Source organism: Microcaecilia unicolor, chromosome 11 (genome assembly GCF_901765095.1).
Source record: "Microcaecilia unicolor chromosome 11, aMicUni1.1, whole genome shotgun sequence".
Taxonomy (NCBI): domain Eukaryota; kingdom Metazoa; phylum Chordata; class Amphibia; order Gymnophiona; family Siphonopidae; genus Microcaecilia; species Microcaecilia unicolor.
This window is the reverse complement of record NC_044041.1, coordinates 96661732-96680263: the sequence shown is the minus strand read 5'-3', so window position 1 is coordinate 96680263 and position 18532 is coordinate 96661732. Positions and strand designations below refer to the sequence as shown.

The 18532-nt window shown below is 43.0% G+C and overlaps 1 protein-coding gene across 4 annotated transcripts in view; it reads right to left on the bottom strand.

Annotated features, from left to right (window-relative positions):
• Nucleotides 1-18532, bottom strand: part of EPS15L1 (epidermal growth factor receptor pathway substrate 15 like 1) — a 425390-nt gene that overhangs the window by 121568 nt on the left and 285290 nt on the right. For all 4 annotated transcript variants that reach the window (XM_030218157.1, XM_030218156.1, XM_030218158.1 and 1 more), the window contains one exon: nt 12677-12809. In XM_030218157.1, the coding sequence (XP_030074017.1) occupies nt 12677-12809 (133 nt within the window). The remainder of the gene's footprint in view (nt 1-12676; nt 12810-18532) is intronic.

Sequence of the window (18532 nt, the reverse complement as noted above, 5' to 3'; positions counted from 1 at the left end):
CTGGCCCCTCTGCTTCCCACGATCATTCATCCAGATCAAGTGGGCTTTGCTCCACACAGAAAGGCAATGGATAACACAAGGCGAGTTGTAGATATTATAAGATTTAGAAGGCCTCTGTGTTTCCTTAGTCTAGACACCGAAAAGGCTTTTGATAGGGTGCAAGTTCTGGAGACATTTGGGATTGGGCCACAGTTCCAAGGGTGGATTCAAGCATTCTATAGCTCACCAAAAGCATGCATTATAGTGAACGGGGGGAACTCTGATTTGTTTACCTCACATAGAGGTACTAGGCAGGGGTGTCCTCTCTCTCCGCTGTTGTTCGCTATGGTGATGGAACCATTTGCCTCTAGGGTCAGATCAAATCCGGGGATTACTGGCATTACGATAGCGGGGAGGGAGCATAAATTGTCTTTCTTTGCTGATGATGTGCTGCTCTTTGTCCCTCGGCCTCTGACCACATTTCCTGGGCTCTTGCGGGACATTGAGGAGTACTCGGTAGTATCAGGGTTTCGAGTGAATATGTCGAAATCTGAAGCCTTAAACGTGTCGCTTCCTATGGAAACGGTGGAAGAATTAAAGTCCTTGTACGCTTTTCGGTGGGCTAATAAGAGCCTTCGATATTTGGGGGTGAACATAACGGCCAAGCTTTCAGACCTCTTTTCAGCTAACTATAAGGGAATGGCCCGGGCGTTTACAGAGGACATGGAAAGGTGGGGAGACTTGGAACTTTCCTGGTTCGGTCGTGTAGCAGCAGTTAAGATGAATGTTCTGCCGCGTCTGCTATATTTATTTCAGGCCCTCCCAATCGAGATGCCCCGCAAGTTCTTAGCTGCACTACAAGATCGTATTGTGCACTTTATATGGGCAGGCAAGAGGCCGAGATTAGCGCGGGCCTTCTTATATCAGGCAAGGAATCGGAGAGGGCTCGGGGTCCCTAACCTGAATTGATACTATCAGGCAGTGCAGACGCGTGCGGCAGTGGACTGGTTTCAGGGCCATCCCGATAGGCATTGGGTGCATACAGAACAATTTACTGTGGGTGATAGGCCCCTAGGGGTGATTATGTGGCTTCCGAGCTCCCTCAGGTCATTGGGGGAGGGCCTGTGTCCTTCTATATATACCACTCTAGCCAACTGGGATAGTCTTTTTCCACATCGTCGGTGCACACTGTCTCACCTGTCCCCTATTGCGTACAACCCATTGTTTTACCCGGGAACAGAGAGAGGTACGTTTACTAGGTGGTACGAGGGAGGGCTGCGAATGTGGGGACAACTGTTTGAGGGGGAGTCTCTTATGTCATACCCAGAAGCCCGAGAGAAATTCTCAGTAGTGGAGACTGATGAATATGCCTACCTTCAATTGCATCATTTCCTTAAAACACGGGCAGTCCGGGAAGTGATGCTTAGGGAAAGGTCAGTACTAGAGCACCTTTGTGAGGGAACGGAAATGACCAGTGGACTGATATCATGCCTCCACAATGTTATCATACAGCAAGCACCTCGATACACTCTTCATAGGAGAAGTTGGCAGCGGGAGTTGGGCATGGAGGTGGAGGAGGTGGTATGGGAGAGGATGGAGAGGGATGCTGCGAAGGTGTCGTCTCATGTTCCTTTTAAGGAGAATGCCATTAAAGTCCTATTTAGGTGGTTTATGTCACCTGATCGCTTCCAGCGCATTTACCCAGCGTTGTAGGGGTTGTGCTGGAGGAGTTGTGGGGTTAAGGGTTCTATGGGGCATGTTTGGTGGAACTGTAGGAAAATCAGGGCTTTCTGGAAAGCGGTCCGCAGCAGATTGCAGGTGTGGCTGGGAAGCCCTGTTCCATGCCACCCCCCAGTCTTTCTCTTCTCAGCAAAAGTGGTGGGATTTTCTCCCGCTCAATATCACCTTTTACGTTATGCCACATGTGCGGCTAGAATTGTCATAGTGGCATGCTGGAAACACCCTGCAGTCCCACCATTAGCTCAGTGGCTTAAGAAACTGGGGTACGTCTGTGAGATGGAAAAGTTAATAGCTGAGAGGTGTAACCAACTCAGTAGGTGGCACTCAACCTGGGATCCTTTTCTCATAACTACAAAACCTGCAGAATGATACGAGTACTAGTTGTGCAAGTCCAACAGGGAGGGGGGTAAGGGGTGGGTTAGGGGGTTGGGTGTTGTTCTATAATGTAAAAGTTCTATAAAGATTGAAGTGTTGGAGGCTTTGTTTGTACATGTACAGTGGCAAGCCAGTATACGGGTCTGGGCTTACTGGGCTGGCAATGTGGGGTTTGTGTGTTCTGCACTGATTAGTGTGTTGCTTATGCTATGTGGTATGACATTTTATGTAACATATAAGGTCCATTCCTGTTATGTTTTGTTGGACAATTGTTCTTATTTTTTCAATAAAGACTTCATATAAATAAAAAACTTAGGTCAGACAATTCCTCAACTGTGTCACCAAACAAGTTATCAACAACACAGAAGAAACCTGTCTTCGCAAAAAACAATAGTAGTCAAAAACAGCGAAGATGACGTGAAAAAAAGGGGGAATAGGAAAAAGAGAAAAATGAACAGCAAAAACACACAACACTAAAAATGAAAAATAAAAAATAAAACAGAAGACGACACAAGAAAAAATGAAAAGAATGAAAAAAATGCAATGTAGATTTATTGAGGTGATATGACTCGACACAGCTGTGTTTCGGCCCAACTGGCCTGCGTCAGGAGTCTATTTTAAAACAGAAGTGATTTAATTTTAAAACATATCGGTTATAGACCTATCAAATTACAAAAACAAAAAACAAAATATTTTTAATACAGTAAAAGTTAAAAAATAATAACAGACAATAATCTACAATAATCTTGAACTATAAACAAAAAGTTATTTAATATATAATTAACAATAAAGATATGATATTAAGGAAAAAATTTTTTAAAAAATAAAATCTTTATATATAAACTGCAATCATTGGTCTAATGCATTCTTTAAATATAATGTAGAGAAAGATAATTTTTTAAAAAAGCAATATAAAGTAATAAAAAATGACACAATACATATTGTAAATGAACTAAACATATATTCATACAACTTATGTTTTATGAATAAACACAAGTTATATATATTTTTTACATTTTTCATGGACAAACATAAGTTGTATGAATATATGTTTAGTTCATTTACAATATGTATTGTGTCATTTTTTATTACTTTATATTGCTTTTTTAAAAAATTATCTTTCTCTACATTATATTTAAAGAATGCATTAGACCAATGATTGCAGTTTATATATAAAGATTTTATTTTTTAAAAATTTTTTTCCTTAATATCATATCTTTATTGTTAATTATATATTAAATAACTTTTTGTTTATAGTTCAAGATTATTGTAGATTATTGTCTGTTATTATTTTTTAACTTTTACTGTATTAAAAATATTTTGTTTTTTGTTTTTGTAATTTGATAGGTCTATAACCGATATGTTTTAAAATTAAATCACTTCTGTTTTAAAATAGACTCCTGACGCAGGCCAGTTGGGCCGAAACACAGCTGTGTCGAGTCATATCACCTCAATAAATCTACATTGCATTTTTTTCATTCTTTTCATTTTTTCTTGTGTCGTCTTCTGTTTTATTTTTTATTTTTCATTTTTAGTGTTGTGTGTTTTTGCTGTTCATTTTTCTCTTTTTCCTATTCCCCCTTTTTTTCACGTCATCTTCGCTGTTTTTGACTACCAAACAAGTTATCTCCATGACAAGGGACATCTTCTAGAAGCCCCTGGACAGCAAATTTGAGGTCAGAGACCCTGAACCAGGAAAGATATCGCATTGCTACTCATAAAAGGTATCAATGGATTATGACAATCTAGAAGTTTCCTGTGAAGCCTGAGGAACTCACCAGGCTTCTTGGTGGTGGTGGTGGGGGGGGGGGGGGGGGGGGGGAGGAGGAAGTCTGCAAAGGAGAGAGCACTTTGTATTAGAGATTTTAAGTAAATTGTAAGAATAAAATTAATAATCTAATATGTGATTGGTTAGCACCGGTCCTAAAATGCTCTTCTGCTAAGAGTCTAATGTTCTAGCTTGTCTGCCTAGAGGAGAAGCAGCACAAGATCTTACATTGCAAGTCATTTTAAAGCAGATTCCACAACTATGGAATGTGAGGTAACTTTTAATTTTTTTTAAACCCTGTGGCATTCCTGTATCCTGTACATTGTATCAATTTTCATTGGAACAACATGAACTGTAAGTGGATCGTCCCAGCTTTTGATTAGAGTATTTGTCATAATTGCATGAAGTGGAACAGGAGGGGAGTTATAATCTAGAACTTCAAATAGTTCTGAACAAGGTTCCTCTTCTGTCTCGAATTTGAAAGGTATGGCTTGGGAAATCTCACAACGGCAGGGAAGGATATACCTTCTGGAGCAGACTTACGTCTCTCAAGTGGCGGAGAAGGATAGGATGGAATGCCATAGAACTCCTCAGCTGAATGGTCTTGTGGGTTCTGGTCTGTCCCCCAGGAGAGGTCCGTTTCGTCAAAGTACTGGTCTTGATACGTACAAGGAAGAGAGTGCTGAACTACAGCGTCAGCTCTGTGTCAAAGTGCATGAGGCAGATGAGTCTCCAGCCTGGAGAGAGTTCCTCTGCCAGTGTCGACGCATGCATCAGGCGGATTCATGGTGCCCCTGCTAGCTGGCGGCAAGTCAGTGTGCGGAATTTCTCCTGTGACTGTCTCTTCAAGTATCAGGTTGGGCTGAGGCAAACCCTGTTAGCCTGTACAGAGGTGCATGCAGTAGTTCTTGAGAGCTCCTCTTTGAGCATAGCCCTGGATTTCCTCCTGTACAGTAGGCACTCATACTGGTTGAGAAGCCATGTGGATTGCAGCCTGAGTTATAGCCTATGCAGACCTAGGAGATATCGGAGACCTCGATAAAAATGGCTGCCGGGTAGCGGACTCAGGAGCCGTTGGCTCCTGATGCCATTGTCGCTGCAGCCCGTTGGCTGGCTGTGTTTTGACCCGATTTTCTCGGTTGTGCCATTGTTAAGAACTGGGGAGTTTTGCTTGACCTCGGTCGTTTGTTTCCCTTCTTGCTGCTGGCGTCCAGCGGAGATCTGGCGCGATTGCATCGAGGGCGTGGTGGCGGATGCAGATGGGAGCGGACCGGTACCGAATCACCCATCGGGGGCCAACGCGTTACAGAGGGCTCATTTGGCCCACCGACAACGGGCATCTCTCTGTTCCTCCACGCCACTGGCTTCTTCGGCACTGTGGTTCTTTCCCCGTCGCTGGCCTGCCGCTTGGTCAGTTGTTGGCCATTGTAGGTTGTGGCGGCGCCGTTGGGTCATCTTGGAGGGTGCTGCCCTGCCGATCCCAGCTGCGAAGGCGGCCTGATTTGAATGCTCTCGGTTTCCACTTTTCTTTCAGCAGTTTATCGTTGAAGAGGTTGGAGAGTGTGTGTGTCGCTGCGCCAGTTGCCATGGGAGCAGGAGTGGTGGTTAATGGACTCCATTTCCATCAAGCAGGGTCATCTTGGTGTGTCCAGTTGATTTACCTCTCTTCCAACCAGAAGAGGCTCAGCCTACTCCTCGGATTTAACTTATGACCTGCAGTACTTCCTACCAGCATATCTACGGACCATTTTAGACTCATTTACCCTTTCCCTATTAACTACTTTCCCTGTTTCCACTATTCTATCTAATTTGATTGTAACCATATCATCTCTGATCTGGCAATAGCCATTCAGTGCATTGTAAGCCACTTTGAGCCTGCAAAATTGTGGGAAAAACGTGGGGTATAAATGTGCAAAATAAATAAATTAGCTGGAGAGAAGGAGAGCAGTCACTGAGGTATGGACGCTTCCTGTGCATCGAGCACCATCCATGCAGGGAGGTGATGGCAGAGTGCTGATGCTTCTTAGGTTTTTTAAGCTGCAGGTCTCCCAATGCATGTGGCAACACTGGATGGAGAGTCCAATGTTATATTTTGTTGATGTTGTGTTGGTGCATCCGATGTCGATGCAAGTTCTGCATGGGCTCCACCTTAACCAGGGTGGGACCAGGCTGCTGGCGTTGGCATTTAAAAAGGAGATAGAGCAGCTTTTAAACTAGAAATGGGGGGAAGGCCGACAGTCGCTCAAAAGCGCATGGTTCGGAAAAAGGTATCTTGCAAAGATACCTCACAAACAGGGAAGATAGGGTTTCTGGATAGTGAGGTTGCACAACAGACCGTGGAAGACCAGGTGACCTTAAATACAACTAAAGATCAGACAAAAGATGTCAAATCAATAGTGTCAGGTACTAAGCATCATGCAAATAAGAACAACAAACATACTCTGAAATGTCTATATGCAAATGCTAGGAGTCTAAGAAATAAGATGGGAGAGTTGGAATATATTGCACTAAACGAAAAATTGGATATAATAGGCATTACTGAGACCTGGTGGAAGGAGGATAACCAGTGGTACACTGTCATACCGGGGTACAAAGTATATCATAGTGATAGGGTGGACCGGACTGGAGGAGGGGTAGCATTGTATATTAACAAGAGCCTTGACTCAGATAGATTACAAATTCAGCAGGACACAAATCACACCTTTGAATCATAGTGGGTTGAAATTCCATGTATAAAAGGGAAAAAAAACGGTTGATAGGAGTGTACTACCGTCCGCCTCGCCAGGATGAGCAGGTAGACACAGAAATGATAAAAGAAATCAGAGACGCGAACAAAATGGGCAATGTGATAATAATGGGTGACTTCAATTATCCAAATATAGACTGGGTAATGTAACATCGGGACACGCTACAGAGATACAATTCCTTGATGAAATCAAGGACAGCTTTATGAAGCAACTGGTGCAGGAGCCGACGACAGAAGGAAAAATTCTAGACTTGGTCCTTAGTGGAGCGCATGATCTGGTGAGGGACGTTATGGTACTGGGGCCGCTTGATAACAGTGACCATAATATGATCAGTTTTGATATCGACCTTGAAGTAACTGTACACAGAAAGTCAAATACGTTAGCTTTAACTTTAAAAAAGGAGACTATGATAAAATGAGAAGAACGGTAAAAAAAAAACTTAGGGGGGCAACTGAGAGAGTAAAAACTGTACAACAGGCGTGGACGCTGTTCAAAAATACCATCCTGGAGGCCCAGGCCATACATATTCCGCAAATTAGAAAAGAAAGACGGAACTCCAAAAGACAGCCGGCCTGGTTGAAAAGTGAGGTGAAGGAAGCTATTAGGGCTAAAAGAAACGCCTTCAGAAAATGGAAGAAGGAACCGTCTGAAAATAACAAGAAGCAGCATAAGGAGTGTCAAAGCAAATGCAAGGCGCAGATAAAGAAGGCCAAGAGGGATTACGAAAAAAGATAGCATTAGAGGCAAAAAACATAGTAAAATTTTTTTTCGGTATATTAAAGCAGGAAGCCGGCAAAGAATCGGTTGGGCCGCTGGATGACCGAGGGGTAAAAGGGGGTGATCAAGGAAGATAAAGACGTTAGCGGAGAGACCTGAATGAATTCTTTGCTTCGGTCTTCACCGAGGAAGATTTGGGTGGGATACGGTGTCGGAAATGGTATTCAAGCGGACGAGTCGGAGAAAAACTTACTGACTTCACGGTAAACCTGGAGGACGTAATGGGGCAGTTCGGCAAACTGAAGAGTAGCAAATCTCCTGGACCGGATGGTATTCATCCTAGAGTACTGATAGAACTGAAAAATGAGCTTGCGGAGCTACTGCCAGTGATATGCAACTTATCCTTAAAATTGAGCGTGGTACCGGAAGATTGGAGGGTGGCCAATGTAACGCCCATTTTTTAAAAAGGCTCCAGGGGAGATCCGGGAAATTATAGACCGGTGAGTCTGACGTCGGTGCCGGGGAAAATGGTAGAGCCTATTATTAAAACAAAATTACAGAGCACATCCAAGGACATGGATTACTGAGACCGAGTCAGCACGGCTTTTGTGTGGGGAAATCTTGCCTGACCAATTTACTTCAATTCTTTGAAGGAGTAAACAAATATGTGGACAAAGGGGAGCCGGTTGATATTGTGTATCTGGATTTTCAAAAGGCGTTTGACAAGGTACCTCATGAAAGGCTACAGAGGAAATTGGAGGGTCATGGGATAGGAGGAAAAGTCCTATTGTGGATTAAAAACTGGTTGAAGGATAGGAACAGAGAGTGGGGTTAAATGGGCAGTATTCACAATGGAGGAAGGGTAGTTAGTGGGGTTCCTCAGGGGTCTGTGCTAGGATCCGCTGCTTTTTTAATATATTTATAAATGATTTAGAGATGGGAGTAACTAGCGAGGTAATTAAATTTGCTGATGACACAAAGTTATTCAAAGTCGTTAAATCGCGACAGGATTGTGAAAAATTACAAGAGGACCTTACGAGACTGGGAGACTGGGCGGCTAAATGGCAGATGAGTTTAATGTGAGCAAGTGCAAGGTGATGCATGTGGGAAAAAGAACCCGAATTATAGCTACGTCATGCAAGGTTCCACGTTAGGAGTTACGGACCAAGAAAGGGATCTGGGTGTCGTCGTCGATAACACACTGAAACCTTCTGCTCAGTGTGCTGCTGCGGCTAAGAAAGCAAATAGAATGTTGGGTATTATTAGGAAAGGTATGGAAAACAGGTGTGAGGATGTTATAATGCCGTTGTATCGCTCCATGGTGCGACCGCACCTTGAGTATTGTGTTCAATTCTGGTCGCCGCATCTCAAGAAAGATATAGTAGAATTGGAAAAGGTGCAGCGAAGGGCGACTAAAATGATATCGGGGATGGGACGACTTCCCTATGAAGAAAGACTAAGGAGGCTAGGGCTATACAGCTTGGAGAAGAGACGGCTGAGGGGAGACATGATAGAGGTATATAAAATAATGAGTGGAGTGGAACAGGTGGATGTGAAGCGTCTGTTCACGCTTTCCAAAAATTCTAGGACTAGGGGGCATGCGATGAAACTACAGTGTAGTAAATTTAAAACAAATCGGAGAAAATTTTTCTTCACCCAACGTGTAATTAAACTCTGGAATTCGTTGCCGGAGAAAGTGGTGAAGGCGGTTAACTTAGCAGAGTTTAAAAAGGGGTTGGACGGTTTCCTAAAGGACAAGTCCATAAACCGCTATTAAACGGACTTGGAAAAATCCACAATTCCAGGAATAACATGTATAGAATGTTTGTACGTTTGGGAAGCTTGCCAGGTGCCCTTGGCCTGGATTGGCCGCTGTCGTGGACAGGATGCTGGGCTCGATGGACCCTTGGTCTTTTCCCAGTGTGGCATTACTTATGTACTTATGTACTAATTAAATTTGCTGATGACACAAAGTTATTCAAAGTCGTTAACTCGCGACAGGATTGTGAAAAATTACAAGAGGACCTTACGAGACTGGGAGACTGGGCGGCTAAATGGCAGATGACGTTTAATGTGAGCAAGTGCAAGGTGATGCATGTGGGAAAAAAGAACCCGAATTATAGCTACGTCATGCAAGGTCCACGTTAGGAGTTACGGACCAAGAAAGGGATCTGGGTGTCGTCATCGATAACACACTGAAACCTTCTGCTCAGTGTGCTGCTGCTGCGGCTAGGAAAGCGAATAGAATGTTGGGTATTATTAGGAAAGGTATGGAAAACAGGTGTGAGGATGTTATAATCCCGTTGTATCGCTCCATGGTGCGACCGCACCTTGAGTATTGTGTTCAATTCAGGTCGCCGCATCTCAAGAAAGATATAGTAGAATTGGAAAAGGTGCAGCGAAGGGCGACTAAAATGATAGCGGGGATGGGACGACTTCCCTATGAAGAAAGACTAAGGAGGCTAGGGCTATTCAGCTTGGAGAAGAGACGGCTGAGGGAAGACATGATAGAGGTATATAAAATAATGAGTGGAGTGGAACAGGTGGATGTGAAGCGTCTGTTCACGCTTTCCAAAAATACTAGGACTAGGGGGCATGCGATTAAACTACAGTGTAGTAAATTTAAAACAAATCGGAGAAAATTTTTCTTCACCCAACGTGTAATTAAACTCTGGAATTCATTGCCGGAAAATGTGGTGAAGGCGGTTAGCTTAGCAGTGTTTAAAAAGGGGTTGGACGGTTTCCTAAAGGACAAGTCCACAAACCGCTACTAAACGGACTTGGAAAAATCCAAAATCCCAGGAATAACATGTATAGAATGTTTGTACGTTTGGGAAGCTTGCCAGGTGCCCTTGGCCTGGATTGGCCGCTGTCGTGGACAAGATGCTGGGCTCGATAGACCCTTGGTCTTTTCCCAGTATGGCATTACTTATGTACTTATGAGTGCCAGTGCCAAATCTCCTGCCATGCTTGATGTCGAACCAAAAATTTTTCACTCTGGACTATGTGGATTTTAAGTGTCCTCACTCGCATGCGCAGGCAGAGGCCACACTGTATGTCCCGGTGCTACAGACCCAAGCACTGAACACACCAGTTATGGGGGTCTGTGCCTGAAATGGCCCTTATTGCATCGAGTACACTCCTTAAACCCATTCAGCACCCTTGTCGACAAGGAGGGAATAATGGCCAACATTAGCTCAAAAGGCTCAATGGCCAGGGAGCTCAAGACGTTCCATACCCAAAAATGGTTGATGCTTTCTAGGCAAAAAGAAGGACTTAGAGGCCTAAGGAGATGAAAAAGAAAAATAATTTGAAAAAAAAAAAAAAATCAATAAATTGAACAAAAATAACAAGAAAAGGAAGAATTATGAGAACAAATATCCAAAAAAAGGGAAGACACCAAAAAGATAAAGTCTGACATGCTGAGGACAGATCAGAAATCCAATCTCTCTGCTCCATGGAACACGTTAGACTGCTGGTCCCACACACGAGCGTTGGGCAGGAAGGGGGCACTGCCTCAACATTTAAAAGTGACTATGCACTATAACAGTATCCACACTGGGTACAGTGGATGTTGTCACCCCACATGTGAGAATATCATGCCTGTTTTTCCTTGGAGAATTTTTGTGTTCTACTTATAGCTGGCTTTATTGGATCACTGTTCAAGATTTGTGGAAATACATTTGTTTAGCTGAGGCTGTTACGAAAAAAGAACAGACCAGTGTACTATGTTGATTGAACCAATAACATTTTCAAATAAAAGAATAAACCCTACAGACCTGCAAACATGTTTCCTATAAAATTTGAGGCTGCTTTGGTGTCCACCCGGCACTGCAAGCATTTCAGAACCCATGGACACTGCATTTTCTTTACAACAGGTGCAAAGTTGGACCAACATATCACCTGCTACGAATTCAAAATGAAATTTCCCATGCATCACCTGCAGTTTTACCCTCCTCCTGCTCAAATACAAGAATTTTACTGGCTACCTCTCTGGGTAAAATAGTTATGACATTGTTTACCACCTCCTCCCAAACAATAAAACAAGTAACAAGTAGTAGGTTCCCATATCATAAAATTTCTTTTCTCCTATATTCTTTCAGAATAGTTTACAATTTATTAAAACTTGCTATACCGCCAAAGCTGACTCACAGAACTTGACAGTTTACTACCTAAAAAATATAAAAAAATTATTAAAGCTGGAAAGGAACTACAATAATCTGGATAGGAAAGAGATAGTACCCATACAGCGAGTCGATCAAACTGACAACAGACACAGAACATATATTTAAAAGAAACAAAGGGGGAAAGATGGGCAGTCGGAAAAAATTAAGGAAAGAGAGAGAATGGTGAAAATTGATGCAGTCCTCAACCCTCTTGGCTGTGCAGGTGTAACACTTGCCTAAAGAACCAGGACTTTAAGGCAGGTTTAAAGTTTTTAAAGGATAGTTTGGACCGAACAGGGAGAGGGAGGGAGTTCTACATGGAAGAGGCCATGAAAAAGAATGCACGGTGTCAGGTAAATTTGAGTTGGGCACTCTTTGGTGATTGTTTATAGAAAGGAGCAATCTGGCAGCAGAATAGGGCATGGTGTGAGAAGCCAAATAGTCAGGGTTGATGGATTGGTATGCTTTCAAAGTGAGAGTGAGTTGCTAAAAGATAATGCGCTGTTCAATTGGAAGCTAGTGGAATTTCTGAAGTAGATGCAAGACGTGATCATATTTCTGAGCATGACAGATAAGTGTGATAGCTATATTCTGGATCATTTGGAGTTTCTTCATTAGTGACTGGGAACAGCCAAGATACATAATATTGCAATAGTCAAGTCTAGTTGTGAGTAATGAAAGAACAAGAGTGAAACATGTCTTGATCAAAATACCTTCTTAAGGAGTGTAGTTGACAGAGAACCAGAAAATGTGTCTTACTCAACTGGGATACTTGTGGGCAGAAGGTAAACTGAGAATCCAGAATGACTCCTAGATAGCAGAAAGAATCAACGGGTTGAATTGTAGTGCCAAAAAGATTTAGGGGCGTGACTGGGATGTCAGACCACCGGAGAACCAACATGCTACAGTCTTTTGCTTATTTAGTACCTATTTGTGAGTACTAAGCCAGTTGGATACTAGAAAAAGACAATCTTGAAGTGGGCTAATTTGGGGATGGTCTCATAACTACACAACACTCTTATTTAGATAGAACACTAGATTCTCAGACAGAACCCATCAACTTCCAGGCATTCTTCCCTTAGAAACATAACCCTCCATTAATGAACCCAAATGAACAACATCGCTATAAAAAGGATGACAGAAACAACTCTACAAAACAATTTAAAAAGAGAGAATGTACTTACCACTCGGTGGTTTCGGCCGTGGAGGAACATTTCTCTTAGGGGGCAGAGCTGGAGTGTCATGTTTACTTTTGAAAGGATCATCTGAGAATCCTGTTCCACCAAAGGAAGAGGAAAAAGGGTCGGAAATGGAGGCCTGGTGGGGAGAGAAAAGAGAAAACACATAGTATGGTGCAGAAACTGTTAACACCAACAGAGGGTGATCTCTCCACAGGAGAAACGAAAGCCAACACAAACGAACAGTGGATCCAAAAAAAAGTCCTCTCACAGATGGTGTTTCCTAAACAAGGTCTTTATTTCAAATTAATAAGAGTGACCCAACAGAAACTGTTATACATGTAGTGCTAGCACCAATTATGACAGAGATAAGTCTAGGTTAGTTGGAGACAAAACTAGAGTTGGATGCTCATTTTTATACTCCTGACAATAAGAAACTGTGGCTCAGCTAAATATAAATATTTTATATTTAAACAATTTTTATTGATGAATGCACATGTTAAACACTTCTATATCAATCAGTATGAATCTGGTGATGAACAATTCAAACTTATACTAATACATCTTAATTTCTATCATCAAATTTTTTGTTTTCCAAACATTGCCCCCCCTTCCCCCCTCCTTTCTTCTAATATATTTGTTAACATATTCCTGTATATTTAGAGATTCTGTGCATAACAATAGCCAATAAACTTATATGTGAAATTCTAAGAATGTACCAGATTGCAATATATGTATTGTTCAACCAAGATCCAAATAAAATATGAACTGCGGACCAAACTCTGAAGTCGCTGTTTGTTACTGCACTGCTGCACTGAGCTCCATCTCCTCCCCACCCTGTATTATAATTCAACAAGTCAACACTTTATTGGCCGCAGAGCAGGAGAAACACATCACACAATGATAATGCCCCTGTCACTATCCTGCCCCCCTAGCTCCTCCCCTTACTGTACCTACCCCCTCTTACTTCCCTCCCTTTCCCTTCCCCAGCTGAGGTATCCTCCAGAGATTAACCAACATGTAATCTATTCCCACCCCCACCCCCTGGAATCAGAGGGAATTTAGTACCATACTTCTACCCCTTGTATGTAATGACTGAATATATGGGCCCCAAATGTCCAAGAAAGTCTTCCTCATCCTAGAAGAGCCTCGCACCCCCCAGCGTTCAAAAAGCATCAGCTCATGAAATCTATTTCTCCAGTGCCAGAAATCCGGGAGAGAACTGCCCACCCACTGACTGAGAAGTAGTCGTCTACCGACCAAACAGGCCTTACGAACCAAGTGCTTCTTGGATGTGCTCTGCAAGACAAAGATCTCATACTTATCCAGCAGTATTCCTACCGGGGAACATACAATTTTAGAGCCCAGCAACAAAGACAAATAATGCAAGACAGCGGTCCAAAAATGCTGTACCTGATAACACTCCCACAAACAATGGAATAAAGATCCAGGTAACCTCCCACACTTCTCGCACAAAGGGTTTTCCACACCGCCCATCTGAAAAAGTTGAGTTTTTGTATGCTCTGTGGAGAATTCAGTATTGACATTCACGGAGGCCCGCATTACCCGTCATCTCCGGAATCCGAGAAGTCAGTATATCAAAATCCAAGGACAGTCCCGGTCTAGCTAAATCTCGAGTCCAATGCATTCCTATCAACTCTCTGTCCTTCATAAGTGGCAGTTTAAATATAAATATTTTAAATACATTAAATAGGTAAATAAATTAAATAAGCAGCAGATACACAATAACGAATGAACAACACAAACGGATTCCACATACTACCTCACAGAATGGGATAAAAGATGCAGAAGCATACTAGACGAAATAGCACCCTTACGAACAAGAACCTCATGCAGGCATAACTCCATACCATGGTTCAACGATGAACTGAAAACACAATCCAGGAAACTCAAACATGGGAAAAAATAAAAGATAAACACACACTCAATGCATGGAAACAAATACAAAGAAAATACAAATACGCAATAAGACAGACCAAAAGGTCATACTATAAAACTAAAATAGGGCCAGATTACAAAGAACCTATGAACTCATGAACAAACTACTAGACATCACAGTGGTCACTACAACCAATACAGACATCCCATCTGCAGATAAACTGGCTAAATACTTCAATGAAAAAATTGCAAACCTATGCAACACTCTACCTCAGAACAATACCGATATCGAAAACTTCATCAATGGTTTGGACCCAACCCTTGGAGAATACCCAGCTGACCGAACTTGGTCAAACTTCGCTTTCCTCACCACCGAAACAGTTACCCAGGCGATCAAAAGGTTCTCCAACACCCACTGTAAATTGGATACCTGCCCCAGCTACCTATTAATATCCGCCCCTGACCGCTTCATAGCAGACCTCACATCCCACCTAAACTACACGCTTCAACAAGGTCTGTTCCCTAAGGAAAATGGCAACATCCTACTCACCCCAATACCAAAAGATACCAAGAAAAATACAAACAAAATCATCAACTACCGCCCAGTAGCATCTATCCCACTGGTAATCAAATTGATGGAAAGCATGGTAACCAACTTACTGATTATATAAACAAATTCTCAATATTACATGAATCACAATCAGGATTCCGCCCCCTCCACAGCACTGAAACAATACTAATTACTCTCCTAGCCAAATTCAAACAGGAAATAGCAACAGGTAAAAGCATACTTCTCCTCCAATTTGACATGTCTAGTGCATTCGACATGGTAAACCATAATATACTACTAAGACTCCTAGATTACTTCAGGATTGGAGGAATATACTTAGCTGGATCAAGGGTTTACTTACCACTAGAACATATCAAGGGAAATCAAATTCAAACATATCATCACCGTGGAAAGCAGACTGCGGAGTACCTCAGGGATCACCACTATCACCGATCCTTTTCAACCTAATGATGACCCCACTAGCCAAGTCCTTATCCGACCAAGGCCATAACACTTTCATCTATGCAACGATGTCACAATATACATTTCTTACAAACATGATCTGACAGAGATCACCAACGAAATTAAGCTCAGCTTGAACATCATGAACTCATGGGCAAATGAATTTCAACTAAAACTCAATATAGAAAAAAAACACACAGTCTCATCCTCTCATCCCAATACAACGCGAACAACCCCACAAATATAAACACCCCAGATTACACCCTCCCCATCTCAGACAGCCTGAAAATCCTCGGCGTTACAATCGACTTACACTAGAGAGCCATGTGAAATCTACAACAAAGATGATGTTCCACTCAATGTGGAAACTCAAATGCGTGAAACCATTCTTCCAGAGGGAAACATTTCGCAACCAGATACAATCAAAGGTTCTAAGCCATATAGATTACTGCAATGGAATTTATGCGGGATACAAAGAACAACTCATAAAGAAACTTCAGACCGCTCAAAACACGGCAGCCAGGCTTATATTTGGAAAAACGCGATTCGAAAGCACCAAACCCCTCCGAGAAAAATTGCACTGGTTCTCAATCAAAGAACGTATTGCTTTCAAAATCTGGTTCATAAAATTATCTACAGCGAGGCCCCAGGATACATGGCAGACATCATCGACCTACCAATCAGAAACACAACCGGATCAACAAGAACATATCTAAACCTCCACTACCCAAGCTGCAAAAGACTCAAATACAAATCAACTCATGTATTCTCGCTTTTCCTATATAAGCACACAACTATGGAACGCATTACCAAAAGCCATGAAAACAACATATAACCACCTAAACTTCTGGAAATCACTAAAAACTTACCTGTTCAAAAAGGCATACCCTACCGACCCAACTGAAATGCCTGAACCCTGCAACACTATGAAACCAAAGCACGCAATGGACATAACGTAACTCTTCCTCTATACGATTCCTTAATATGTCTGTTCCACATGAACCTCATTCTATCACAACATCATTGTGTAACTGTTTATACCAGAATTGGCGAATGCCTTTACGGTACTATGTAAGCCACATTGAGGCTGCAAATAGGTGGGGAAAATGTGGGATTCAAATGTAACAAATAAATAAATAAAAATACTTCAGTTCAGAATTGATATTTCTTTTTCTAAGTGCCAAGTGTATATCACCTTGGCCATGCTGCAAAAACATGTAAAATATGATGGTGTCCTAAAGGCAGGCTTCAGCACAGTATAGAAAAACAAAATGTACAGAACATACAAACAAAACAGAAAATAAAAAGACAGTTAACCAGCCTTTGACCGCTCTCAAAATGAATGGCATGCTAGAAGGTAAAATTATGTATAATCATACCTGATAATTTTCTTTCCATTAATCATAGCTGATCAATCCATAGACTGGTGGGTTGTGTCCATCTACCAGCAGGTGGAGATAGAGAGCAAACTTTTGCCTCCCTATATGTGGTCATGTGCTGCCGGAAACTCCTCAGTATGTCGATATCAAAGCTCCATCCGCAGGACTCAGCACTTAGAGAATTACACCCACGAAGGGACACTCTGCCCAGCTCACCACCGCCGAAACGGGGGAGGGGAATTAACCCAGCTCATCCCCACACAAGTGGGGGAGGGGAATCCGTCCAGCTCATCCCCGCGGAGCGGGGGAGGGACACCACACCCGCCGATGCAGGGGGATCTGGCTTATCCTGCAACCGCAACCGCGGGAGGAGCTGACTGGCCCTAACACCGCCGAAGCGGGAAGGGTACAAAGCTGCCCTACAGCCGCACGAAGCGGGAGGGAGTGCCGGCAGAATTTTAAGTCTCAATCCAGCCCCGTAAAACGGAGGGGAGAGGAATGCAGCAGCTCACTGTAACACAAACTCGTCTTAACTCTTGAAGAATCCAAGTGAAAAAACTTGAACACGAAGTCTTTCTGAAGTAACTGAAGACTAAACTTGAACCTGAAATGCAACCAGAATAAAAACAGTACAGATATCTGGGAGGGGCTATGGATTGATCAGCTATGATTAATGGAAAGAAAATTATCAGGTATGATTATACATAATTTTACCTTCCATATCATCAAGCTGATCAATCCATAGACTGGTGGGATGTACCGAAGCAGTACTCACCCAGGGCGGGACATTGAAATCCCTGACCTCAACACTGAAGCTCCAAACCGGGCCTCCGCCCGTGCAGCCACAGTCAAACGGTAATGCTTGGAGAATGTATGAGCCGAAGCCCAAGTTGCCGCCTTGCATATCTCTTCCAAGGAGACGGATCCGGCCTCTGCCATCGAGGCCGCCTGAGCTCTTGTGGAGTGAGCCTTCAGCTGGATAGGCGGCACCTTCCCCGCGGCCACATAAGCCGCTGCAATGGCTTCCTTGACCCATCTTGCCACTGTAGGCTTAGCAGCCTGCAGACCCTTACGAGGACCTGCACACAGGACAAACAGATGATCTGACTTCCGGAAATCATTGGTCACTTCCAAGTATTTGATGATGACTCGTCTCACATCCAGATATTTAAGAGCAGAGTACTCCTCTGGGTAGTCCTCCCTACGAAAGGAAGGGAGACAGAGCTGCTGATTCACATGGAAGCGAGAAACAATCTTGGGCAGGAAGGAAGGCATTGTGCGAATAGTCACTCCTGCCTCAGTGAACTGCAGAAAAAGCTCTCGACAAGAGAGCGCCTGGAGCTCGGAAACTCTTCTGGCTGAAGTGATAGCCACCAAAAAGACTGCTTTCAACGTCAGGTCTTTCAGAGATGCCCTCGACAAGGGTTCAAAAGGCGGCTTCTGCAATGCTCTTAGCACCAGGTTGAGATTCCACGCAGGCACCACTGAGTGCAGAGGAGGGCGCAGGTGATTAACTCCCTTGAGAAAGCGCACCACATCTGGCTGCGAAGCCAGGGAAACACCCTTCAGGCG